The 26,672-nt window shown below is 44.0% G+C and overlaps 2 protein-coding genes across 11 annotated transcripts in view; one reads left to right on the top strand and one right to left on the bottom strand.

The window, feature by feature from the left end:
• Positions 1–19,875, top strand: part of ANAPC7 (anaphase promoting complex subunit 7) — a 41,736-nt gene extending 21,861 nt beyond the window's left edge. For 5 of the 9 annotated variants that reach the window (XM_072722813.1, XM_026018801.2, XM_072722816.1 and 2 more), the window contains one exon: positions 256–1,115. In XM_072722813.1, coding sequence (XP_072578914.1) covers positions 256–445 — 190 coding nt within the window. In that variant the 3' untranslated portion in view covers positions 446–1,115. Of the gene's footprint in view, positions 1–82; positions 1,116–11,027; positions 11,135–15,920 lie in introns of those variants that run through there. The other 4 variants (XM_072722812.1, XM_072722814.1, XM_026018802.2 and 1 more) reach the window with 2 other exon arrangements.
• ATP2A2 (ATPase sarcoplasmic/endoplasmic reticulum Ca2+ transporting 2) overlaps positions 16,648–26,672 on the bottom strand; it is a 61,047-nt gene continuing 51,022 nt past the window's right edge. The window contains exons 14-21 of one of the 2 annotated variants that reach the window (XR_003238132.2): positions 26,036–26,371; positions 24,811–25,031; positions 24,199–24,401; positions 22,485–22,570; positions 22,089–22,222; positions 21,375–21,492; positions 19,712–21,285; positions 16,648–17,454 (exon numbers count right to left, since the gene is read on the bottom strand). Coding sequence is in view for 1 of the 2 variants with exons in the window: in XM_026018823.2 (XP_025874608.2) it covers positions 17,441–17,454; positions 21,165–21,285; positions 21,375–21,492; positions 22,089–22,222; positions 22,485–22,570; positions 24,199–24,401; positions 24,811–25,031; positions 26,036–26,371 (1,233 nt within the window). In the remaining variant the exon portion in view is untranslated. The remainder of the gene's footprint in view (positions 17,455–19,711; positions 21,286–21,374; positions 21,493–22,088; positions 22,223–22,484; positions 22,571–24,198; positions 24,402–24,810; positions 25,032–26,035; positions 26,372–26,672) is intronic. The other variant, XM_026018823.2, reaches the window with a different exon arrangement.

Raw genomic sequence — 26,672 nt, 5'->3', positions numbered from 1 at the left:
GAAAATGTATAAGAAATATGTGGAGAAAAACTCAAATTGAGAATGCTAAAAATTAGGACAAGATACCTTTTTTCACTTCTAGTGGTGGAGTCCCTCGATCCTGCCTGTGGAACCAGAGTTGTTTGGAGAGGCCAGGCATTAGCAGTTTCTCTGTGACTGGGTGGTCATTTCACTGCTGTGCCAGGGAGATGACGCATCAGCCAGCAAGAAGCAAGGCAGAGATTCAGGCCTCTCCTTTGTTTTGTTGTCCCCTAGTTTGGACCCCAATGACCAGAAGTCTCTAGAGGGGATGCAGAAGATGGAGAAGGAGGAGAGTCCCACGGATGCCACTCAGGAGGAGGATGTGGACGACATGGAAGGGAGTGGGGAAGAAGGGGACCTGGAGGGCAGCGACAGTGAGGCGGCCCAGTGGGCTGACCAGGAGCAGTGGTTCGGCATGCAGTGAGGCAGGCGGCAGCTCTGTGGCCACACTGGCCTGCCCTGCTCTGAGCACTTCCGTGGACCGGAGGAGCCCGCTCTCTGGGAGGACAATGATTCCGCATGTAATTGCAGCAGGGGTCTCTACCTCTTGCTCCATATTTCTAGTAGTGAATTCATTTTTAAAAACTGAGCCTGACCAACCTTCCATATATCTCTGTCCTCCCCTGCTCCAGTCAGGGAGGATCGAGTGAGCTCTCTGGGAGGCCTGCAGATGTGCCAGGGCTTCTTGGGACAGAGTGCTTTTTATATAACTAATTTCTAAATCTGAAGCTTGAGGAATAGACAGTGTTTTGTCTGTGACATTGTGGGTGAGTTTAAAAGGAGTGATCTGTCACACAGCAAGAGTGTCCTCTCCCATGTCAGACAGCAGCATGGGCTGGCCCTTTCAGAGAGGGTTTCCTGTTCCGGAAATCATCATCCTGAGCTGTCCAAACTTCCTTAGTAACCTGCTCCCTTCTGCAATGTTAGTAATGCCTTAAGCTGACAATTGCTATTTTGCAGAACAATTTTCCTATTTGCTAATCTGGTAACTTGCCTATGAGCCTGGGCCGGATCTGAGAAACAGGTGTGACCTAGAGCATGAACAGAGGCACGCCTGGGGTAATTAACTAATAAAACTGTTTTTTGTACAGTAATGGTGTTGGGTTGATCAGAATGGAAACCCTGTATAGATTCTTACCTTTTTTTGGGTCTCTGATTCACAATGCATTGATTCAGCCCCAGAATTATTTGCCATAAATATACTTCCTTTCTTCCCAGAGTGTTGGGAGGCAGGAGGATTGGGAACTTGGGATAACACTGAGCTGGTTCATCTGTTTGCATTTTTGATTGATTAAATTCCCCTGGGGGAGAGCATCTTTGGCCTGATCATGGCTGGTTCTGCCCAGTTTTGTCAAGGGCACTAAACAAGTCTGGTTTCAGCATTCTGTCACAGGGTCAGCAGGGGGCGCAATCCCTGGGCTTCGTGCTGAGAGATTTCACCTACCCTCTTCCCCCTTGTTTCTTTTTCTTTTTTTTTTTGTTCCCCCTTGTTTCTTAAGATGCCATGCTTTTCACTGTATCCTTAATTTGGAGGTGAAGGTGGGGAGAATGGCATATTTAACCTCAAAATCTCACTAAAAATTACACAAAGGTGGTACAAAATGTGATTTTGATATAATTGGAAAGTTCTGTCCAAAAGTGTAAAAAAACAATGGAAGTGTGCAGTATTTTAGGAGCTTGGAACACCTGATAACTACAACTTCAAATGGGCAAAAATTTTCAAGTATCTTTCTGTATGAGACGCAAAGCCTGGGCAGCACCGTGTGATCAGCAGTGTTTAAAGAGCCCAGCTAGCAGTTGGGGTCATTCCCAGTTGAGCATACTGCCGGGAGGACACTGCTTGTGGGCCTCGGTGCTGCCTCGGGTTCTTCTCAGCAGCCATTATCAGTCACTGCGCTGGGGAAAAAAAAAAGGTGAAACCTCTTTGCCATTCCCCTGGCTTGGGGAGGAAGCCTAGCCACACCCAGCCTACATGTTGCTGCATGCCAGGCTTGTCACTATTACCCCTAAGATGCCCGTGGGGTCATGATGTGCCTTGGGGCCCAGGCCCTGTGTATTACTTTCTGTCAGCACCAGCATGTTTCTCCCCTTTCCTGGGCTGGTGCTCAGCCCTCTGCTAGCCTCTGGATCATCCCAGGCCCCTCCATCCCAGCAACATCCTGGGCTGGATCCCTCTGACTCCTCCCACTACAACTGTAGCATATCTACCCTGACCGTGTTACGGTCACAACCGGGTTTTAAGAGGCAACTGAAGCTACATTTTTAGAGCACCTGATGTAGAATTGAAGACACTTGATTTACGTCAAAGATTGAGAGGAGTATGATTTGAAGGGTGCTGAAGATCTCACCTGGCTTTGCTGCTTATCACTTGGTCTCACAAAAACTCGAGGGCAGGGAGCCCCAGGAAGCAGGGACAGAATCAGGCTGGTCAGTTCTCTGGCTGTCCCATTAAGCCATCTCCTAGGAGAGAAGCATCTTGACAAGGAAGGGGCTCCCAAGTGCCTACAGTCACCACAGGTACTCTCTGGTGTCTGAAGTTTCACACACCAATAAGGAAGGGAATGTTTTCACTTCTTACTATCCTTTACCCTCAGCTGCTTCCAATTTGTTTATAGCAGCAGTTTGGAATCAGGTTAGATTCTTTAAAACTCCATGCTCCCCCTACTTCAGAGCTACAGATCAGGGGCCAGGTAGTTTGGTTCTGTGGCCTGAGCTCCCATAACTTCTGGGCTGAGGGTGGAATAAGCCCATAAGGAGTTCAGTATGGTGCCCATTGTGTATTCCATTACCATTAACAGTATATGCCAGACTGCCAGTCTTTCCATCAGGAATTGGGGACTGGTGGTAACACTCTGAAGCCACCTTGCCTTTTTCTCCTGGAGATCCTAAAGCTAAGCAGGCAGGCAGGGTCCTAAGAAAGGGTGTTCCCTGCCCTCTTGCTTGGGTCTTCACACTCTGAATCCTTACTGTGTGCCAGGGTCCTGGCAGATAGGGCCCCTACTGTGTTGATGTCAGAAGCTCTCCTTGCCAGCCTTAGTTTGGGAACCATGCTTCTGCCAGTGAGTTCTTCATCAGAATGAGACCAGGTTTTGCCAAAATCTGTAATTCTCAAATTTCAACATGCTTCTCAGTGATACAGATTACCAGGCACAGCATCAACCCTGAATCCAAATCCAGGGCCCAGGCCCAGGAGTCTACATCTTCAATCACTCCCACCTTGATTTTCTATTCTGATGCAGGTATTTCATAGTCTAGATATTGAGAAACCTGTGGGAGGGGATTTGAGGTTCCTAAAGACTATATAGGCTTGACCCCAGAAGGCCTGTGGGGGCCTCACTGTACAGCTGTCTGACCAGGTCTGAGGCCATGCGCAGGACCTGCTTGGCCAGCCCTGAGGCCAAAGGCACTGCCTGCTGCATGGTGACTGCATTCTCTGTTGGCTACAGGCAGTGAGGCCTGACTTGACAAGCACCTCACCATGGCCTCCAGGGACCATGGCCTTGGCCATGCCAGCCAGGAATCCCTGGCACTGGGAGGGCCCATTGAGGTAAGTGCCTCTCTAAGGTTTCCCACTTTTCTTTGGAGCTCTCTGCCATGGGGCAGTGGATGGTGGTGGTGGGGGTGGTGCACCAGCCATCAGTTTCCCTCTTGGGGCACAAAAACAGGCTTCTTTTGACTAGATGCTTCTGAGCTGCTCAAGTGGCATCACTAGACAGGGCCAGGGTTATGGGGTTTTTCCAGATTACCGTGGAAGATGTCAGGTGTTGACAACACAGAATATGTCCTTTATTTCACAAATCACGCAGTATCAGCAACACCAGGAACAAGCCAGAAAGCCTACAAGTCTGTCTCCTTAGCAGCCATTAAAACAGTTTAAAAATAAAAGTACCCTCATGCATTGTTGGTGGGGAAGTAAAATGATACAGCCACTGTGGAAAACAGTCTGGCAGTTCTTCAAAAGTTTAAACAATTACCATATGACCCAGCAATTCCACTCCTGGGTACATAGCCAAAAGAATTGAAGCAGGTTCTTCAACAGATACGTGAACACCCTCGTTCATAGCAACGTTATTCACAACAGTGAAAAGATGAAAACAACCCAAGTGTTTATTGTTGGATGAATGGATGGATAAAGTGCAATATATATATATATATATATGCAGTGGAATACAGTGTAACCTTTAAAAGGAAGCTCTATTACATGGTACAACATGGATGAAACTTGAGGACATGCTAAGTGTAACAAGCCAGTCACAAAAGGAGAACTAATGTATGCTTCTGCTTACTTGATCCCTGGAGAAACCAAAATTCATAGAGACAAATTAGAATGTTGGTTACCAAGGGCCTGAGAAGGGTGGGGATAGGGAATTAATGTTTAACAGGGAAAAGTTTCCATTTAGAATGTTGAAAAAGTTCTGGAGATGGATGGTGGTGATAATTGTATAACAATATGAATGTACTTAATGCCACCAAACAGAAGAATGGTTAAGATGATAAATTTTGTTTATGTATAGAGTTTTATATATATAGGCATATAAACACATGCAACCATGTATATGTACAAGTATATATACACTTTTTTTTTAAAGATTTTTATTCATGAGAGAGAGGCAGAGCCACAGGCAGAGGGAGAAGCAGGCTCCATGCAGGGAGCCCGACGTGGGACTCAATCCCAAGTCTCCAGGATCAGGCCCTGGGCTGCAGGTGGTACTAAACTGTTGGGCCACCCAGGTTGCCCCATATATACACTTTTAAATGTATATGTGTACAAATGAAAACCAGTAAAGAAATGGCTTGTCCTGTCATCCAGATAGCTCCATTAATACATGTATTTGTAATTATATGTTGTATAAATGTACACATAATTTTAAAAATTCAAAGGTGTACAATTAAAAATGTACCTACTTCCCAATCTACTGAATCCCAGTGCCTGTCTACAAACTAAATGTTCTGGTACTGCCTTTAGAAAAATAGTTTTGAGCTTTCACTTAATGCTCTGTATATGAAAGTTACACTAAAGCAGTCATGCTGTCACTGAAATTCCTGCCAGAGGGTGTCTGTGCTCTTCCTTGTTTGACAGTTCCACAGAATTCCATTCTGTGGATGGAACAGTTTCTGTAATCCCTCTGCTGTTGCTGGACACTTATTTCCAATTTTGTATATAATTATTACAGTCTGCACTGTCAACATATTTTGGCATAATCTAAGGACACACAGGGCAAGTTCTTTGTAGTGTAATTTCTGGGTCTCAGCGTATGCCCATTTAAGGCTTTGATGGATGCTGTCAGATTGCTCTCCAAGAGCTTGTTTCCTGCACTCTGAGCCATACCAGTGTCAAGAGTGTTTTTTTGTTTTGTTTATTTTTTTTTACCAGTCTTATATGTGATAAATACTCCTATCATTTCTATTTTATTGAGCTACTATTTGAGCGATCATCTGCACCAGGCCACAAGGCAAGACTTGCTATGTTATCACATCGTAACATTATTCACCTGAGGCATAAAAGGAACATGGACTAAAGTCCTCAGCCCTGCTGCATTTAAAGGTTCCCAGCCAGACTGTCAAGGGCAACATCACAAAGCAGCTCTGGTTTGTCATTTAAGTCTTCCAGTGTCTCTATAAACAGCCCTCGGGTGACCTCCTTTCTACTCACAGCTTTTTCCTTCTTTGGGCAAATTCCCAGGAGGACAATTTCAGAATGATAGTGCATAATCTTTTTTGGAATTGTTAAGGGGTCTAGGTGGGTGGTCCTCTCTCTTCAGTGAATCTGTAAGCCAAGGCTGGCCCTGTGGCCTCCCCTTCTGTTGATGTGGCCTTCCCTGGCCATCCCATTCCACCCAGGGATTCAGTCCATTTATTGGCTTCAGATTAAGGATGAACCAGGAGCTCCCTACTCCCTGAAACTCCCACTTGCTTCTCTCACTGGAGTTGAGCGCTTGTGGTGGGCTCTGGTCATGTCTGCCAAGGCATCTGCCTTTACCTTCTTGGGCCTTTGGGATTTGGGTCCCCTTCCCCATAGGGCAGCTCTTTCTGGATCTAGGTTAGGGAGTGTTTTCTGGATTGAGATCAGATCTGTCTTGCTCGAGGGCTGAGCAAGACTGCTTGATGAGGTCTATGGTTTGTGGGGGTGTTTGCTGGCTACTTGTGTTCTGAGTCCCCATCCTTCTTTCAGTGCCCCACTGGAGGAGTCCTATTCTCCAGTAGGAGAGCGAGGGCCTCTCTGTCACTAGGTGGAAGCCTCAGGTCAGGTCCATGTCCTGTCACTGGCTGTGGGGTCATGGGTAGGTCTCTTAGCCTCTCTGTGCTTCCATTTTCCTTTGGAAGAGAACTCAGTTTTGTTCTATCTCCCTGTTGTTTGTGGGAGGCTTTGTGGCAGGCCCTCAAGGCCTGGGTGGGAGAGGAAGAGCCTCCCAGGGCTAAACAGGATCAGTGACCTGCAGGCTGGACCCCTCTTGGTGCTGGGTCAACAGATTTGCCCTGAGACCCTCTCAGTGACAGATTTGGTTTTGTATGGGCCTGGGGCAGACAGATGTCTTCCATCCATGACCTCAGCCTACTTGGCCCACTGGCCCAACTCCCTTATCAGTCCCCTGGGGCAGTGGGGGTTTTTGTCCAGGAATTGAGTGGGAGTGGTGGGGCAAGCAGGAATCTGTCCTGAGAGAGGCCTGTGCCCTCCAGCCTGGGTGGTGCCCAGAGTGAAGCCTCTTCCTTGACTGGCTGAAGCTGACCCCCAATACTTCACAGGCCCAGGCTGCTTCCCACTCCTATGCTGTTGCTTTGCTGAGCCTGGTGGTATGTGGCAGGAAGGGACAGAGATAACCCCTCTGCAAGCCCCCATCTGGAGCTTTTTCCGGCATGTGAGTGTATATTCAAGCCAGACATGCATTGACCAGGAAGGGATATTCCTCAGCTTAGAGGAATCCAAGGGGAGCTACCTCAGAGGTCAGGGCCATGTGGAGACCCCTAGGGAGGTCCAGGAGAGCAGCCTCCTATGTAAAATAATTTTGCCAATGCATTAGGCCCACAACCTGCCCAGAAGCCAGACAAATATTTTTTATTGTCTAATAAATGCAAATTTGTGGAGTATAGCAGATATATAGAAAGAAGTATATGAAATCATGTAGTGTTTTTTTTTAAATGAGAGATACACACAGAGAGACAGAGACACAGGCAGAGGGAGAAGCAGGCTCTATGCAGGGAGCCTGACGTGGGACTCATCCCGGGTCTCCAGAATCACGCCCTGGGCTGAAGGCAGCGCTAAACCGCTGGGCTACCGGGGCTGTCCCATCACGTAGTGTTTAAAGAACCACAGATAGAACACACATGTACCCTCCACGCAGGACAAGAAATAGAATGCGTCACAATCCCAGAAGTCCCTTGTGTCTTAGACGTATCACAGCCCTTTCTCTCTCTCCTTTCACCCTCCACCGGCTCTCCTTGTCAGAGGCAACCGCTATACTGTTTTATCTTTACACTTCCTTTATTTTCTGACCCTGGAAAGTATGTGAACTTTGGACAAGTGGTGAGTGGGCTAATTTTTCTCACCTGTACAAAAATGCCATTACTCAGTTGTTTTGGTTTTACCATGTCTGATCCTAAAAAACACATTTATTTGCTTGTTCTTGAATTTAATGGAGTCGTGTTTGTTTTTCCATGGTATCTTAATGTTTTTATTGATTTTATTTATTTATGAGAGAGAGAAAGGACATGAGAGAGGGGGGAGCAGCAGAGGGAGAAGGAAAAGCAGATTGCCCCCTGAGTAGGGAGCCCGACATGGGGATCAATCCCAGGACCCTAGGATCACAACCTGAGTGGAAGGCAGATGCTTAACTGAGCCACCCAGGTGCCCCACTTAATGTTATTTAAAAAATTGATCCATGTTAATGCTGCCAAAACTCATTCCTGTTTTAATTAATAGACATTTTTAAGATTTTATTTATTAGAGCATGAGTGGGAGTGGGGGCAGAGGGAAAGGGAAAGAGAACTGCAAGCAGACTCCTCGCTGGGCCTGGAGCCCCAGACAGGGCTCAATCCCCTAACCCTGAGATCTTTTTTTGTTGTTGTTGTTTAAGATTTTATTAATTTATTCATGAGAGACACAGAGAGGGAGGCAGAGATAAGGCAGAGGGAGAAGCAGGCTCTATGCAGGGAGCCTGATGTGGGACTCCATCCCAGGACTCCAGGATCATGCCCTGAGCCAGAGGTAGAAGATCACCCGCTGAGCTACCCAGGCATCCCATAAATAAAATCTTTAAAAAAAAAAAAGAAAAGAAAAAGAACACTTTAGATTTACAGAAAAATTGAGTAGATAGTATAGTTTCTGATTACCTTGCACAGTGTCCTTATATTAATATGTACATTGATTGTAAGTAATAAACTAAGTTTTTTTTTATAAACTAAGATTGATACATTATTATTTTTTAAGATTTTATTTATTAGAGAGCAGGAGTGGGGGGATAAGGTAGAGGGAGAGGGATAAGCAGACTCCCCACTGAGCAGGGAGCTTGACTCCCAACTCAGTCCCAGGAGCCTGGGATCATGACCTGAACCAAAGGCAGATAAACCAACTGAGCCACCCAAGCACCTTGATACATTATTGTTAATGAAAGCCTGTGGTTGATTTAAAATTTCTTAGTTTTTACCTGATGTCCTTTTTCTGTTTCAGGATCCCTTCCAGGATAGTACATCACATGTAGTCATCATGTGTCCTTAAGCTCCTCTTGGCTGTGAAAATTTCTTAGACTTTCCTTGTTTTTGTAACCTTGATGGTTTTGAGAAGGACTGGTCAGGTATTTTGTAGGATACTTCATTTTTCATTGCTATGTGATATGGTTTCATTGCTATAATAATAATATATACTATTCTAGTGGGTAATGTGTGGTTAGAACACTCCCATCTTACTAATTGTTCCATTGATGGATGTTTCAGTTCCTGATTTTTTTTTAAAGATTTTATTTCTTGGGCAGCCCCGGTGGCCTACCGGTTTAGTGCCGCCTTTGGCCAGGGGTGTGATCCTGGGGACCCGGGGTCGAGTCCCACGTTGGGCTCCCTGCTGCGTGGAGCCTGCTTCTCCCTCTGCCTGTGTCTCTGCCTCTCTGTGTTTCTCATGAATAAATAAAATCTTTTAAAAAAAATTCTATGAAATTCCTTTTCTCTCCTCACTTTTGAGTTATTTTCTCTTTTTGACTCACAGGAGTTCTCTGTATATACTAGATATAATTCAGGATGGGACTGACAAGAATCTTCCAGTTTATGGCTTGACTTTTCATTCTCTTTATAGTATCTTTTGATTAACATAGGGTCTTAATTTTAATGTAGTTAAATCATGAATCTTTTTCTTTATAGTTCTATTTTCTTAAGGAATCTGTGTCTCAGGGTCAAAAATTTCTTCTCCCATTTGTATGGTGTAAGGCAGGGATCTATTTTTTTTTAAAGATTTTATTTATTCATTCATAAGAGACAGAGAGAGAGAAGCAGAGACATAGGCAGAGGGAGGAGCAGGCTCCATGCAGGGAGCCTGACATGGGACTCGATCCCGGGTCTCCAGGATCACGCCCTGAGCCAAAGGCAGGCGCTAAACCACTGAGCCACCCAGGAATCCCTAGGGGTCTATTTTTAATTATTTTTTTCATTTATGTTTAAACATGCATAAGCACCAATTATTGCAAAACTGCTTCTCTCATCAACCTATGCAGCCAGCTGTGTCCCAAGTCCGGTATTCCAGATAAGCACATCTGTCTCTGAGCACACCCTTCTGTACCATCAATACGTTTTCTGTCCTAGCACCTACACCGCACTATCTTAATTACCACAGCTTTATACAAATTGTCAGTATTTGGAAGTAAGACCCCCTCATGTTATCCTTAGCAGTGCTTTGGGTATTTGAGTTGTCTTTCTATAAACTTGTTAGTATCAGAGGATCTAATATATTTTTTAAGTTAGAGTCACGATTTTCAAAAGGGCATATGGTAAAAGGCTCAGTCTGCCTTTCTTCTCCCAGTTCTTTAGAAGTGACTGCAGTTAATAGTTTTCTGTGTATTTTTCTAGAACAAATCTGAAGTTGCCCAAGTCTATGTGTGCACACCATCCACTTTTTGCAACCATATAGTCCATCAGCAGAGTTTATTTAAAAAGCAAACTTTTAATTCTCAGTGAAAACTGTTTAACAGATGATTTATAAATGTCAAAGAGATAGAAGTGTTAAACTCTGTATATTCTTTTTTTTTTTTTTAAAGATTTTTATTTATTTATTCATGAGAGACACAGAGAGAGAGGGGCAGAGACACAGGCAGAGGGAGAAGCAGGCTCCATTGCAGGGAGCCTGACACGGGACTAGATCCCCGGTCCCCAGGATCAGGCCCTGGGCTGAAGGTGGCGATACACTGCTGAGCCACCCGGGCTGTCCAACTCTGTATATTCTTAATCTTAAATCAAGTAATTTTGAATAGTTCCTGAAATTACAAAATATACGTTATAATTTCTACTAATTCTGATGGAAAAGTGATGAGTTTTGTTTTCCCAACAGTTTGTAGCAGACTGCTGGGCATGTTTGTGTCTCTTCCTGCTTCAGGGAATCTCGTTAGAAGCCTGGATTTTTTTTCAAAACAGGAATATCTGGGTCATGCTTAAATCTATCAGAGATAGCACAACAGGAATAACAAATCTAGTTTATTCTTAGAGTGTTATTAGTTATATTTGGGGTTGCTGTCAGCTTCTATTATCCTATTTTTCATTTTTTTCCTTTTGTTGATTTGTTAGTGTTTATGTCTGTCTTCTGCTTACTGGAGGAAAGCAACATGTCTATAGTCTGTCTACATCCAAAGCTGGCAGTATCTTTACTGTGCTCCTGGGTGACAGAGGCCCCAGGCCATTTAGAGCAATTACCTCTGAGCTCACTTAGAATTTTCCTTAGTGTGAGTCTGTTGGTGAAGAGCTCTCAGTTCTTGTTTGTCTGAAAATATCTTTATTTTACCTTGATTCTTTAAATACTGTATGTTTTTTTCCAGGTTTAGAAGTCTAGGTTGCCAGTAATTTCATTCAGCCCATGAAGCCATCACTCATTTTCTGGCCTCCATTGATCCTGTGAAAGCCAGCAAGTATCACTCCTATAAAGGTAAAGGAATGGCTTTATTTTTCCTCTGCTGAGTTTAAGATTTTCTCTTTGTCTTTGGTTTTCTGGAGTTCACTATACCATGTCCACAGCTGGATTTCTTATAATTTGCCCTATTTGGGATTTGTTGGGATTCTTGCATCTGTGGATTGCTATCTTTTATCACTTCTAGGAAATCCTCAGTCATCATTTCTTCAAATAATACCTTCTGTTTGGCTTTGTCCCTTTTCTCAGTCTATCTTCCAGGTATTTTCAGCTTTCTTCTGTATCTTCCAGGTTTGTTTGTTTGTTTGTTTGCCTCTGGTTAATTTCTTATCTATCTTCCACTTCGTTATTTTGCTGTGTCCACTCTGAAGCCACATGAGTTCACCTAGTTTTTAATTTTGGTGATTGTGCTTTTCATTTCTAGGATTCCATTTGATTTTCTTATCTGCTCTATATATTCACTTATAATTTCCCATCTCCTACAGATTTTCAAGTATATTTATTTTCCTCTAAACAAAGTTAGCTGGGGTGTTTTTTGATCTATATCTAAGTTATTAACTAAAGTTCATAGTTCATTCAGATTTCTTTGGTTTTTGCCTCTCTCTTCCAGGATCCCATAGTGCATTTAGTTGCCATGTATTGTCATGTATCCTTAGGCTCCTCTTGGCTGTGATAGTTTTTTTTTTTTTTAATCTATATCTACATTCTCATATGTGAAGTCTAGATGGATCTGTAATGTTTATTTCTGCTTCCTCTCATGCTTGGTGTGAGTTTTCTTGAGTACTTGGTTAGCTTTTACTGTAAGATAATTCCATAGCTCTCCTAAGATATAAAATGAAGGTGCCTTCCTCTAGGGAGGATTTAATTTTTTTCTGCTTGGGGCTTAGGAGTACTGCCTATGGCTTTAAATTCATTCCTTGAGGCTTCATAGACTGCCCCTAGGATAGTTTGGGTTTCACATCCTTGAGAGCCATTGTTTATACTCCCTTCAGGGTGGGTGTATTTTCCTGGTGGTTCTGCTCTGCACCATGGCAGTGCTGCCTACAGCCCTTTGAGCTTTTGGGAAGGAGGGCAGGTTTATTTCTGGTTTGTCTTTTTCCTCAGGTGTTAGCCCTTTGGGGTCACAGCTTCATGTCCCATGGTACTTCTCACTTTTGGTGGGCCCTGGATTTTGACTTTGCCTTTTCACTTTGTGAGCTCCCAAAACCCCTGTGGATTTTCACAGCCTAGCTTATTTGGAGAGAGAGATGCAACATGGGGAAAAGCAACCTGGGGTATTTTTTTTTTTTAATATTTATTTATTCATGAGAGACAAATAGAGAGGCAGAGACACAGGCAGAGAGAGAAGCAGGCTCCACACAGGGAGCCCGATGCGGGACTCGATCCTGGACCCCGGGATCACGACCTGAGCCGAAGGCAGGCGCCCAACCGCTGAGCCACCCAGGCGTCCCAACCTCGGGTATTCTGATATCTCCTTGCTGCTTTTTACATTTTTAGCCTGGAAGTTCTGTACTATCGTGTAATTCTTTGATGCTTCTACGCAGATTAAAAAAAATTATCCCAGCACTTTATTTTAAAGATTTTATTTATTCATGAGAGACAGTGAGAGGCAGAGACCTAGGCAGAGGGAGAAGCGGCTCCCTGCAAGGAGCCCAATGCAGGACTTGATCCTGGGACTCTGGGATCATGCCCTGAGCTGAAGGCAGATGCTCAACCACTGAGCCACCTAGGTGTCCCTATCCCAGCACTTTAAAATAAACTTTGTTTTAGAATATTTATAGACATGGTACAGAGGGTTCCTATATAATCCAGACCCAACTCCCAACTTTAACATTTCACAATATGATACATCTACCACATATTTATACATTATTATAAACCAGTATTTATGTTATTATTAACTAAAGTTCATAGATCATTCAGATTTCTTTGGTTTTTGCCTCTCTCTGTTCCAGGATCCCATCCAGGATCCCATAGAGTACATTTAGTTGTCATGTATCCTTAGGCTCTTCTTGGCTGTGGTAGTTTCTGATTTTCCTTGTTTTTGATGACTTCAGTACTTTTAAGGAATAACAGGTATTTTGCAGAGTGTCTTTGGGATTTATCAGATGTTTTCTCTTTGATTAGACTGAGGTTATGTGTTTTGGAGAGGAAGACCACAGGTAAAATGCCACTCTCATCACTTCAGATCAAGGGTACATGCTCTCAAAATGACATCACATGGCTGAGGTAGTGTCTGTAGGTTTCTCCATTGTGGGTTACTTTCTCCCATCCATACTTACATGTACTCTAGGGAGGAGGTCACTCTGCAGTGCTCATACTTAAGGAACGGGAGTTATGCCTTCACCTCCCTGAAGGGAGGGTTATCTACAGAAATTACCTGGATTTCTTCTGCATGGGAGATTTCTAGTCTCTCCTGTTTATGTCAGTAGAGACTCAAGGATATTTATTTTATACTTTGGATTATAATCCAATACCCCTTTATTTTGTTGCTGAAATTGTTTTAGTTTTGGCCATTCAGAGCCGTTGCAGTCGGCTTTTCTGTCCCTTTGATATAACCCCATCTTTACCATTGGTTTTTGTTTGGTACTCCTGCACTTCCTGACACTCAGTGTTCCCCAGGCATGTATTGTTCTTTTTCTGCCCTGGCTCTGGAATCTGCCATTTCTCTGAGGAGATGTGACTCCTTTCACTGGAGAATATTAGAAACCTGAAACTAAGTACGCTTGTTGCTACTGCAGTGTCCTTGCTTCTTGGCCCTTTCAGTCCCTAGTTCAAGGACATAGACACATAACTAGAAATATTTCTCTATAGGATCATCTGTATCAGTATTAAATGAAACATGAATTTATGCTGGTATGTCCAACTGTAATTCATTACCATGTGAATCATTCTAGCCTCCTCACTCCTGCTTATCTGTAACCTCCCACTTCCAACAGTGAGAAAACCAGCTCCCACCATCCACCATCTGTATCATGGTATTACAGTTATTCTCAGTAACCATCATTATTGGAAACCAACTTCCTCCTGTTTTTTAAAAAACGAATGATGAAATGTTATACAAACTGTTCTGCATTTGAATGTTTCACTGGCAGACAACATATATTGGGTATCACTCCTTACTGGTTCACGTAGATCTACCTTTTGTTTTTTGAAGGCTACATGATATTCAGTGGTATTTATGATTAGCTTATTCAACATCTTGCCTATTGATGGGCATCTGGGCTATTTACAATTTTTTTGCTATACAATCCTACAGCAGGATTATGTTGCTTCTGAGAATATGTGGGAGGATTTCACTAAAGTGAAATGCTTATCAAAAGGTATGGATGTTAGGGGCACCTGGGTGCCTCAGTAGTTGAGCGTCTGCTTTTAGCTCAGGTCATGATCCCCGGGGTCCCAGGATTGAGCCCTGCATCAGGCTTCCTGCAGGGAGCCTGACTCTCTCTCTGCGTATCTCTGTCTCTGATGAATAAATAAAATCTGGAAAAAAAAATATATATATAAATAAATAAAATCTGGGCAGCCCGGGTGGCTCAGCGGTTTAGCACCACCTTTAGCCCAGGGTGTTGAGTAGTGGGCCACTGGTGGATGGTGAGTCCCAGGTCAGGCTCCCTGCATGGGGCCTGCTTCTTCCTCTGCCTGTGTCTCTCATGAATAAATAAATAAAATCTTAAAAAAAAAAAAAAAAGGTATGGATGTTTAAAAATCGGAGTGATTTTTCAAGTTGCTCTCTGAAGGCTGAGCCAGTTGACGTGCTCACCATCAGAATGAATATAGTTTTCTAAAGCCAGCTGCAAGGGAGAGATGAGTATCCATCAACCTTTGATTTTTGCCATTCACGTGAAGGGAATTTGCTGTCAGGTACAGCAAATCTATTTTCCTAACACTAGAGGTGTATTTTCTTCCAAATTTTTACCTTTTTAGTCAATTTATCCCTTTTCTCCTGAGATTTTGTGTCCTGCTTGGAAAGGCTTATCATCATCCATGTCCTCTCCTAGTACGTTGACGGTATTCTAAAAAAAAAAAAAAAAAAAAGCCAGACATGCAAACAGGCATAATGAACACCCACATATGTAGCACTTAAATGTTTTTTGTTGTTATTGCAGATTTTGAGTTTTGTATACATCACCACTGTCCAGGGAGATTCCTGTCGATATTAGCAGTTCCAGTTTGTTTTCATTGCTGCCAAGTGACCTAAACCTGTCTCACAGGCACTTACCTACTTTTCTGCTGCTGCTGTTCACTTAGGTTGTTTCTGATGCTTTTATAAACGTGTGTGTGACTCTTCCCAGCACATGTGAAGGTGGGTGCAGGGGCGCACTACTGGGCTGCACGGTGAGGCATCCATACGTTTGCTGGAGCTACTTACTTATTCTGCAGTGTAACGAGGGCTAGTTTTCCACCTCCTTGGTATCACAGGGCCCATCTGTCAGCTGATGGGCATGAATATTACCTCACTGGGATTTTGCCAGTGGGGCCACACATCTTCTCTTATTTATATCAAGATGACCAGTCACATAGTGAACACTCGGATTTTCACTTACTATGCTGAAATGCCACCTTTCTTACTGTGCATTTTTATGACTGGAGCTTTAGGTTTGAGGGTTTGCTACACTTCCTTGCTATTCTTTTTCTTCGTTCATGTTGACTAAAATGTCTGCTGGTATTTTCATTTATCATTAACATATGAATTATGTATTACCCTCAAGATGTCAACTCCCCCTAAATTATTAAACTTTCTTAAGAACAAGAGATTACCATTGATCCAGTAAGACTCTTGGGGTTTTTTGTTCACTTGTAGGTATCGGCCCATCTATTGCCTGATTGCAGAGACCTTCGACAGTGTTGAGTAGTGGGCCACTGGTGGATGGTGAGTGGAATTCTGGTTGTGTCAATACTTCTGGTTCATTTTTCTGCATGTTATAAAATATTTCTTCCATCTCTACTGTTGCTAGGATTTGTGTTTTTTGTTATTAAATTTATAGAATCATCTATCCTTGCCTCGCTGCCTTTTAAATTTATTTATTTTAAATTTATTTATTATTTTTTTGCTGCCTTTTTTTAAATGATAAAAGAATCCTCTTAGGAAATTTGGAAAACAGAAATGCCCCACCCCAAACCATGCCTGGTAGATAAACACTAAATAACCATCAAATGGATGAATTCTGGTATCTGTTGCAGCTGTTCCAGTTTGTTTTTATCTATTCAGAGTAGGAGTGTAGAATTTTGCATTTTCCATCGGAACAGTAGGAGAAGCATCTTTCCACTGGTGTAACCAAGCTGCTGACTACTTTTAAAATCATTTGATTTTCTCTGAAAACCCCAATGACAAGACAGTTTTCCCTATACTTGGGGGCAGACTATTTTTTACAGATCATGTGACACATGAGCAGACCTCTTCCCCAGAATGTCAAGTCTAAGACCTTCCCCCACCAGAAAGCAAAACCTTTTAGGGTACAGGGCTGGAGGCCCTCAGTGCCCATCACCCATTCCTCCCACCGGAGAACAGTCAGCACCACACTGTGAACTTATCGTAGAATAGATTTATTTACCTGAAACCATGTCTGTGCAATGCTTGTTACCAGCACAGAAATAGACAACTGATCTCTATTTACAGTCTAAAGTCAAACATGCTTGTGATAAACTGACGTTTAGCATTTTATTAAGATAAATGCATCACAATATCGTATTGCACCAACATCTGTCTACTGCTTCTGATTTCATTAAATAAGTTACATTTAATACAGTGCAAAATAGCTGTTTGCACACTCAAAAAAAAATAACTGAAGTTATGAACTGGAGGCCTACATTCTAACCTTTCAACACCTGTAGTGTTTTCAACAAATTTATAAATAAGCAAACTGTACAGGGCCAATTAAAAAGTAGCATGTTTAAATGACACCATAGAGAAATCTGGCTACTTACAACCAAAGGCATGCATTACAATTGAATATTGTACATTTATATAAACTATGACATTTTGCACAGAGAAACACGGAGACTTGGCTGATGGCTTCTAAGTTCTTAGATAAGGTTTTGGAACCTCATTCTTCTTGCAGCAAAGAAACCAAAGTTCTCTGGAGAGGCTTTCTGATTCATTAAGCTAAGTTGTACATTTGTAATTATTATTTTGATTTAAAAGCTAAACCCGTTGGTAATACACGTTTCCTCCACATAACACACAATGAGTTGGGGACTTTTTTTCTACTTTTCTTTTTCCCCCAACATCAATCATGCAGAGGGCTGGTAGATGTGTTGCTAAAAACGCACATGCACGCAACCGAACACCCTTATATTTCTGCAAAATGGTTTAGGAAGCAGTTACTCCAGTATTGCTGAAAAGGAAAGAGAGAGGAAATCAGCTTTATGAATTATGGGGAAGAAATGTTAGAATAACTATTTAAGATCAATAGTGACAAGGAATAGTGAGAAGGAATATACAGTTTGATCTTGTAAGATTTCAAGACCAGCATTTCTGATTAACTGTCCCTGAGGCACTGCCTACATAGGATAGCAGCTAGAAGTACTGGCTTGGCAACAGACCCTTCGTGTCATCCAGCTAGAGAGCAAAGGCCACCCTGGCTCACGGAAGAACCCCACCAGGCAGACACATAATTGCTTCAGATGTAATGGCAGGCAGATGAGCAAGAAGAGGGAAAGTTCTTGGTTAGCAGTGCAGATGGTAAGGAAGGTGAAGGAGAGGTGAGCAGTGTGGCAGAGTGTGAAGCCTCTGGCTCCTCCCTCTCCCTTCCCTCCCCCCCTCCCTCCCAGGGGGCTAGCCCTGCCCAGTCCTAGAAGAGGAGCTGCTCTCATCACCACCCTCTTTGAAGAGGAAAGGCTGGGGATTACCGTCGTCCTCGCTGTTAGCTGCATGATGGGGGCTTTGGCAAAACTGGTGGTTACATTAAAAAGGCAACAGATGACCTGGGCACCGCAGACCGCTCCGGCTCTGGGCGGTAGGACACTGAGCTAACGCTTGTGGTCTTCTATTCCTGACGTCTGCCACCTCAAGGACATGCAGGCCCCGAGGTTTGAGGGTGATGTGGTAGCAGCTGTTTGTGGGGGAGGCTGGCACTTGCCCTGCTTGGCTGGGGGCTCAGGCAGCTCGCTCTGCAGGAACAGGTCACCTGCACTGTGCAGATGCCGAATGAGTGGTGGAGCGGGCTCCCAGCGGGGGGACAGGGGAGATCACCGTCTTCTAGGAAAGCCCTATCGAAAAAGCTGTGCAAGGCCTACCTGCCCATCAGCAGGAACACGAACAGGTTTTGGTAGAGTCTGTAAAGGACACTGCCCTGTCTAGTCCTGATGGTGGCAAAAGCAGAGGCTGCTTGTGCCTTCCTGCAGGTGCCGGGTGAGGGTCTGGGCACGTGGCCCTCAGTGCAGGAGGCCTGAGGCCAGGCTTGTGTCCACAACAGTACGGTTGCCGTGAGGTGCTCAAGGGGGCATGTTTCTCAGCAGAACTGACAAGGGGGTGCTCCCAGCTGCCCGGGCTGAAGGCATTAGGTACCCAAGCTGCCTCTGTGGGCCTGAAGATGGGAAGCCACAGACAACAACCGATTCAGGCTCTAGGGCCTTGCGTGTCTCCAACAGCAGCAAACCACATTCAGCTTGTTTTGTTGAGGCACCAAGGAACTGAATGAGGAACGGACTGTTGGGTGAGTCTGGTTTCCACTGAACAGCACACCTGGGAGCTCGACATCCTGCCTTGGTTTGCAGTCAACGTGCATGTCTTGCATTTGTCACTCAACCTGCATCTTTTTAATGCCAAAACCAGCAAAACCAACCCTCCTCCCTGCTATGTTCTCTGCCTAACAAACCAGCCCCCCTTCCTCAGTGGCCTCAGGGAGTCAGGCTGGGACTTACAGCCCCCTGCCCTGCTTGATACCCATGAACTTTTCCCCAAACACCAAGCCTTTCTATCACACCTTAGGGGGGGCCCCAGTCCCTTCACAAAGACCCCACAGGGAGGGAGCTGCTGCCTAGGCCTCCTTCACTCTGGCTCATGACTAGGTTGGTTGGCTGCTAGCAGAGCCATGCCCTAATAACTGGGCTATAATGTACCCTGGAGAAAGAGAAGACAAGTCTCAGATGCAAAAGACAGGACCCAAAAGGTGAAAAAAGCCTATTTGAGACAAACTTATGGATGTAGGAAATCGCTGGTTCAATTATTTGCTTTCACTAGGATCTTACTTTTTATCGAATAAGGTAGCAAGGTTTGGGATGAGTCCTTGTAGCCAATAAACACCAAAGAACCACAAGTTTTTTGAGAATCCTCATCTTGGCATTAGCAAAGGCAGCATTCCCTCAGCCTGTCAGCTGGACCAAAGCAAAACAAGTTTTCTCTCTTACCAGGCCCTCATCAACATCCGGCTGAGTCCCTGTCCGTGGAGTCTAAAGGCATCACACCTCGGGTCAGCTAACCCACCCCACGTGTGCACAGGTACCACACATCATATGCTTGCTGCTCTCGGAGACAGCCACAGAGCACAGCAGTGCATGACACAAGGGGCTTTTTCGTTAGTGTCACACAGCTAGCTCACTCGGTGGCAGTCACTTTTAGGCTAAAGCATCAGGATTCTAGGGAATACTCACGTTAGTTGATGGATGTTGGAAGGCATTGGAGGAAAACACCATAGTTAGGACAGTTAATGACTTACACACTGTTGGTAAGACTGATCTCGAACATGCACAAACATTTATCATAGTAACCATGGTGTTCATTAGTGCCACATTCAAATAAAAATAGTTCTATACAATATGTTCATTTGGTCATGTGCTATTTACAGATTTTTACAAAAACACACACACATACACACACACACACACCCTTATGTTCTCTACACCAGGCTAAAACAGGCCAGCAGAAACTTGCAAAAAGAGTATCATGGGTGACAACAGGCACCTACACATTAATTCCTACAGCTACCTATGCAGCAGAACACAATTTACCTTCCCCTCGAGCACAGTAAAACTCAAGTTCTGAGCTAAGAACTTAAGAGAAAATTGAACACATCTGATAGTTCAAGCTAAGCCACTTAGAAGTTAAAAACAAGACAGTTATTTTTCTGTCCATTTAAAATGTTTTATTTTCCTTTTTAAACTAGATTGTGAAGTGCCACTGAAATAGGCAATGTTGGCAAAACAATGTCTGTTACAATAAAATACATTAGACATTTAAATAAATAACCTTAAAAACTACATGGGGGGACATGAACCCAGTCGATTGAATCTGGAACAATGTTTTCTGCACAAGCGAGAACAGGCATACCTCTTGTTAAGACTGATGTAAACAGAACCATCGGAACCCTACAGGAGAAGCAGCCGAGCAGGGTGGGGGGGTGGGGGTGGGAGTGAACAGGGGCTGGGGGGTGAGGGGGTGGCAAACCAAAAAATACTGACTGAGGTAGCAGTACTCTGCCCAGTGCAGAAAAATTGGCTTATGAATAAAAATTAGACTGTGATCTCAGATTAAATCCAGATGATCATGCAAAAGACACAATACATGCTATTTAGTTTTAGAAAAAAAACACACACATTCATTTCCTAAAATCTGCTGCCAATTAATTTGCTGACAATGTCTGCTGGCTCAACTATTTTTTTTATACAAGGATGAGTATTAAACAGAACACTGTACATGCTTTTTCATCTACAAAAAAATATTTGCATAAAATAGTGTTAGTTCTCTGTACATGTCAATGGACACTTTAATTATGTGTATAAAAAAGGAAAATCTTGCCCCACTGGAGTCAGAAAAGCAAAACAAAAAATCTAGAGTATGAAATCTCCTTCACCAGCCAATATGTTCATGTGAAAATTCAGCAGAAATAGACAGTTGCTTTAAACAATAAAAAAATTAATTGATTAAGTTAAACATCTTCTTTATGTAAAACTGTCAGTCAAGACCAGAACATATCGCTAAAGTTAGTGTCTGTGCTATAGACCCAGATCACCAGCGGCATTATGAGCAGCACAAATGGCCAGGAAATCCCATCGGTGCATGCCGAGAACGAGCAGGATTTGGTGGCAGGCTGCACACACTCTTTACCAGGTTCCAGGTAGTTGCGGGCCACAAACTTGAGTGTCTCGTCCATTAGAATCACAGGCAAGGAGATTTTCAGCACCATCAGCCACTGGGTCAAATTCAACGGTGTGATCTGGAAAATAAGCTAAAACACAAAAAAAGCTCTGTCAAGCTCCCAGACTTGTGGGACAGGTAGTTAGGCCCCGGCCTCAGTTGTGGTCCCCGACCGCTTACTGGCAAAGGTTCCACGTAAAGGATGAGGAAGTGAAGCGACATGGACAGGCAGATAGAGCCCACCAGCCAGATGTTCTCCCAGGGGGGCATCCTCAGCAGGGACTGGTTTTCGGACAAGCTGTAGGACAAAGAGAGGTACATGAGATGTGCAGACCCAGAAGGCAAAGGCCTTTGTCACGACTGCCCAAAACTGTTTTGAATGATGTTCAACAAGGCAACAGCTAATCTGGCATTGCCCACTGACCTAATTCTACCGAGTGAAGTTTCTACTGTGACAAAGTTAAAGGAAGAATGTTTAGATGTAGGACAAACTTCCAATTTAAAATCTAGGCTTCAGCACAGCAGACTCCATTTCAATGGACTCAAAGCTGCTCTCAATTGCCCTTGACGCTGACGCTATTTCAAAATTTCCATTTTTATCACTGGCTTAATTGGCTGATACCATTTGTCTTGCTGCTGAAAGGCAAGAGTGCCTTCCCTGTGGGCACTGAAGGCCCTATTTTTGGCCCCCACTGTCTCATAAGGAACATGTGGTTAAGCACTCCCACTACTTCCTGGAGGTGATGACGACTGAAGCTTTTAAAACTGGTGCTGCTTGTTCTTTCTTTCTGGGAGGGAGGAGCTTCTCTGCAATCATCTATAAACCACGACACCCGGTTCCCCAGTGTGCTAGCTGGCGGAGCTCTTGCCCCAGCTTGTTGAGGACTCACTGACCTGTTGAGGGCATTACACATCTCTATGGTTACTAGAACAGACAGCGCCATTGTCATCGGGTACGGGGATTCAAAGATTGCACAATCCACTCCTTCAAAGTCCGGGTTGTCATCTTTACACTGTAGGAAGTGGCTCTGCAACAAATGCCCAATTAAGTTCCTGATGAGCCAAGTACATTTCCAAGGTCCATGGCCTGTTTCACAGGAAGCCCAGAACACAGACCCACACAAGGTCTCACCCCATCTCCCAGAGAAGCCCTGGTCCTTCAGAATAATTTTGGATGCAACTGCTTATTATTTGAGTATTAGGATTATTTGGTAGGCACCTAACCACAAAAAGCACAAAGACAACCTTGTAACACTTTGCCTCTAAGATAGAAAAAAGACAGACACATACCAGCTGGTAGAAGGACACTCTTGGTCCTCCGTCGGCAGCAATGAACCACCATGCAGCAGCACCCACGGTAGCAGCGCCAACATAACCTGGAAAGAGACACAGGCGGGGTCTACAGCCCACAGCTCTCACTGCATGTGCCACCTTGGGGGCCACTCTCCAGCAGAGAGATCTGGTACGTCCGTGGTACAGGAGAGTCTGCCGCTGCCACTAGCAACTGCTCACTCACATCAGCCAAAGCAGCTAGATGGAGGGTTTGCAAGGAGGGGTGTCTGCAGTACAGAAAAACTACGCAACTTTTCTTCCAGCGTTTGGGAGAAAAAGCCCCTATGGGAACTGGCTGGATCTTTACGCTAGCCAGGCCCCTCCCCGCTACCTGGGGGCTAACACTTTAAGGCTGTAGGGACATGTCCTCCACAGAGCACCTTGCTGTGCTGGAGGACCAGATCACACCACCCATGACTTAGGGAAAATGATACCCCCAGTTATACCCTTATCTGCTCCATCAAAGGCCTGGCAGATCCTTTTTGTGGAAATGCCACCAGAGCAGTTATTGCAGCACGCAAACAACATGCCAGAGCCCGAAGCCGACTGTGGAACCACCGCACCCACTGCTCCCTAACCAATTAGTTTTGATTTGATCAAGTTTATTACAGAGCAACAGGGCAGCAGAGAACACAGGGACTTGACACCACAAAGATGGTCCCAATGTGGGTAGCATCTACCAAAATGCACACGTTCACACCCCAACTTGGCAATTACAATAGAATAGGAGGCAGCTGAGGGCAGCTATGTAGACAATGACATGGCAATTCCCTCAAAATAGGAAGAAATACAAAAAGATAGGGTTCAGCACACATGTACGTATAGCACACCAATACTTAGGAAAGTAAGTGTATAGAATAGATCTATTTGCTTGAATATTTCCAGAGGGTACAAGTGAAATTCAGTGTTGGAGGGGAAGTGACTGGCTGCGAACCTTCTCACTTTATGCCACAGAGTGCTTTTGGAATTTTAAATCCTATGAACATATTAAATAAAACAAACAACCCACCTTCCTATAGAACCCCAGGGCAGTTATTGTAATTCTCTGGGCCTCATTTCCTATGCTCTAAAGTGAGGATAAGAACCCACAGCTGGGACAGGAGCACAAGGCCTACAGAGATGGCATATATAGAACCTGACCTGTGGCTGGGGCTCCCGTGTGTTTCCCAAGCACTGCGGATGAACACACATCTCCCTGCTCTACTTAAAGGAATGCAGCTTAGTTTCATAGCTTGGTGATGTAAGCCCTGACCCCGACTCACCCCTGTATCCCTTTGCCCTTTAGGTTAAATCTCAAAATCTCATAACAGCCTAAGGAATGACAAGGATAACTAAAACAACTAATTTTCCTGTAAAGTGGTATATGGTTTATTAAACTCCATTTTTTCTAATACAGGGATACAAAAGTGGTTTTAAGGGATGAATTTACAACATCTTGGCTCATGAACTTTTTTTTTTTTAATCAATGATACAGGGGCACCTGGGTGGCTCAGTGGTTGAGCATCTGCCTTTGACTCAGGTTGTGATCTCGGGTCCTGGGATCAAATCCCGCATCCGGCTCTCCAGAGTGAGCCCACTTCTCCCTCTGCCTATGTCTCTGCTTCTGTCTCTCTCATGAATAAATAAATAAAAATCTTAACAAAACAAAACACAATATAAAAACTGTACTCACAGCCAATGGCCAGGTAACGGAAAAAGAGCCATCCACTGATCAGAGGTTCCTTCGGGTTCCGGGGTGGTTTGTTCATGATGTCTAGATCAGGAGGGTTAAACCCCAGGGCAGTGGCAGGCAGGCCATCTGTCACCAGATTGACCCAGAGCAGCTGGACAGGAATTAAAGCCTCAGGGAATCCAAGGGCTGCCGTCAGGAAAATACTGTTTCCACCCAAAGAAAGAGACCCCAGATTATTTTGGCAACTTATATAGCATTAGCACATTCTTCATCTCCATAAAAAAAAAAAAAAAAAAAAATCAATGGACAGTAACAGTGACTGCTTGAACTTACTTTCTGGCCACCATAAAACATTTGTCCTAATTTCGAGTTAAAGTAAAATGTTAGAAAACCGAGAATTTTATGTTACTTTATATAGTTAAACTCATTTCTATGAGAGCATCCTTTACACATCAGAGTAGCTGTAGGACAGCCCTCTCAAGGGTGGGAAGAACCTCTACCTTCCCACCAAAGACCAAAGCTGCTGCCATATGAACAATAATCTGAAAAACTGGTCATCCCAAGGCCTGATTTTAGACCAAGGACTACAAGGGATCTTTCACAGGGACCCACCAGACAACTTCCCCCACATTTGATGAGATGAGGTAGCGGATAAACTGCTTCATATTGTTGTAGATTGCCCGCCCCTCCTCGACAGCAGCCACGATGGTGGAGAAGTTGTCATCTGCCAGGACCATTTCAGAGGCAGTTTTAGCCACTGCTGTGCCCGAGCCCATTGCAATGCCGATCTCCGATTTCTTCAGGGCAGGAGCATCATTCACACCATCCCCAGTCTGAAAAGGAACATGAGAAGTGGTTTACACACACCTGCAGCCACCTCACACACACATCCCTGAAAAAGGCTCAGCCATCTTGAAGCAAGGGGTAGGAATGGAGCTGGGGGCCTCTGGGCACAGACATAGTGAACTATCATTTTTACAAAGTGGCATCATAAAACACTCTTAACCTGGGAAATGAAACAAAGAAGACTTTAAAATTCATCTCTATGAAAAAAAAAATTCATCTCTATGACTTTTTTTTTTTTTACCAAACAAAACTCAAAACCACCCACATGGCAGTTACGATGCAGCACTCGCATCCACCCAGAGAAATCTCAGAATAGGTGTAGACTGCAAAAAGGTGGAAACCATAACATGCCATTTACAAAAGTCACAAACATGTAAAAATACTAAATACTGTCTACAAAGCTATCATTTCCATGGGTGTTTTTTAAGCTTACTAAACACCCAACATTGAATTCAGAACAGTGGTTCCCTCTGGGAGAAGAAGAAGGAAGTGTATCTGTAATATCTACTTTCAAGTAACATCTTTTTTTCTTAAGATTTTACAAACAGAAAGCAAATATTACAAAACATGAATGTGTCTGGGTGAAAAATCACACTAGAGGAAAAATACTAGAAATGCCCCACCAACAGGCAGTGTTAATGCTTGACCAGTACCATCTAATTTCAGGTAGGGTTATCTGAAGATTGGGTGAGAGAACACAAATGAGTTCTACTCTTAATTTTTAGAAAACTGTATACATTAATCAAGACAAAGACTGGGTATCACCATGTATTTCTCCACAAATGACTCAGAAGGCACACTTCTACATCTTTAGAGCCTTCCCTGCAGGTAACACACAGCATGCCAACTATGGGTCAATAGAACCCTAGACAAAGAGCCCTGATTGTGACCGAAATCAGGATATTCCAAATCTGGGAGCTGGTACTAAAAATTTAACAGTCAAAAATCACAATGTGCTGTGTCTGTGTAGTGTGAGCCCAAAGGTACTCACCATGGCTGTAATCTCATCAAAAGACTGAAGGAATTCTACAATTTTTGACTTGTGGGAAGGTTCGACTCGAGCGAAACAGCGGGCATTCAAGCAGGCATCCCTCTGGGCTGAAGGATTGAGCTCATCAAACTCCCGGCCTGTAAAAGCCTTTGACGTCACATCTTCGTCCTGTCCAAAGATGCCAATGCGCCGACAGATGGCCACCGCCGTGCCCTTGTTGTCTCCCGTGATCATAATGACTCGGATGCCTGCTTGCCGGCACAGCTTCACAGAGGAGGCCACTTCAATTCTTGGAGGATCCAGCATGCCCACGCATCCAACGAAAGTCAGGTTGGTCTACAGCAAAAGAATCACCTTGCGCTTAAACAGGATATTCCAGTCTTTTCCTTAGTGTCAACAATGGCCAGTCACACACTAAGAGGAAAGGTCTCTGCATCTTCTTATGATAAATTATGTAATGGTGACTCTTCTCTAAGATTAAAATTCATACAGATATAAATCCACTGAGGAACAGTATGAATATGAATTCCAATTAATCGGAAAGGATGAAATACTGCATTCTTGTGACCAAATCATCCTTTACCTCTGGTGACAATCCTCCTTTGAAATCAGGAAAAACACCTACCAAGGACTAAGA

The sequence above is a fragment of the Vulpes vulpes genome, chromosome 10 (genome assembly GCF_048418805.1).
Source record: "Vulpes vulpes isolate BD-2025 chromosome 10, VulVul3, whole genome shotgun sequence".
NCBI classification, from domain to species: Eukaryota; Metazoa; Chordata; class Mammalia; order Carnivora; family Canidae; genus Vulpes; species Vulpes vulpes.
Note: the sequence above shows the minus strand (reverse complement) of the source record. Positions and strands in the feature narration are given on the sequence as shown.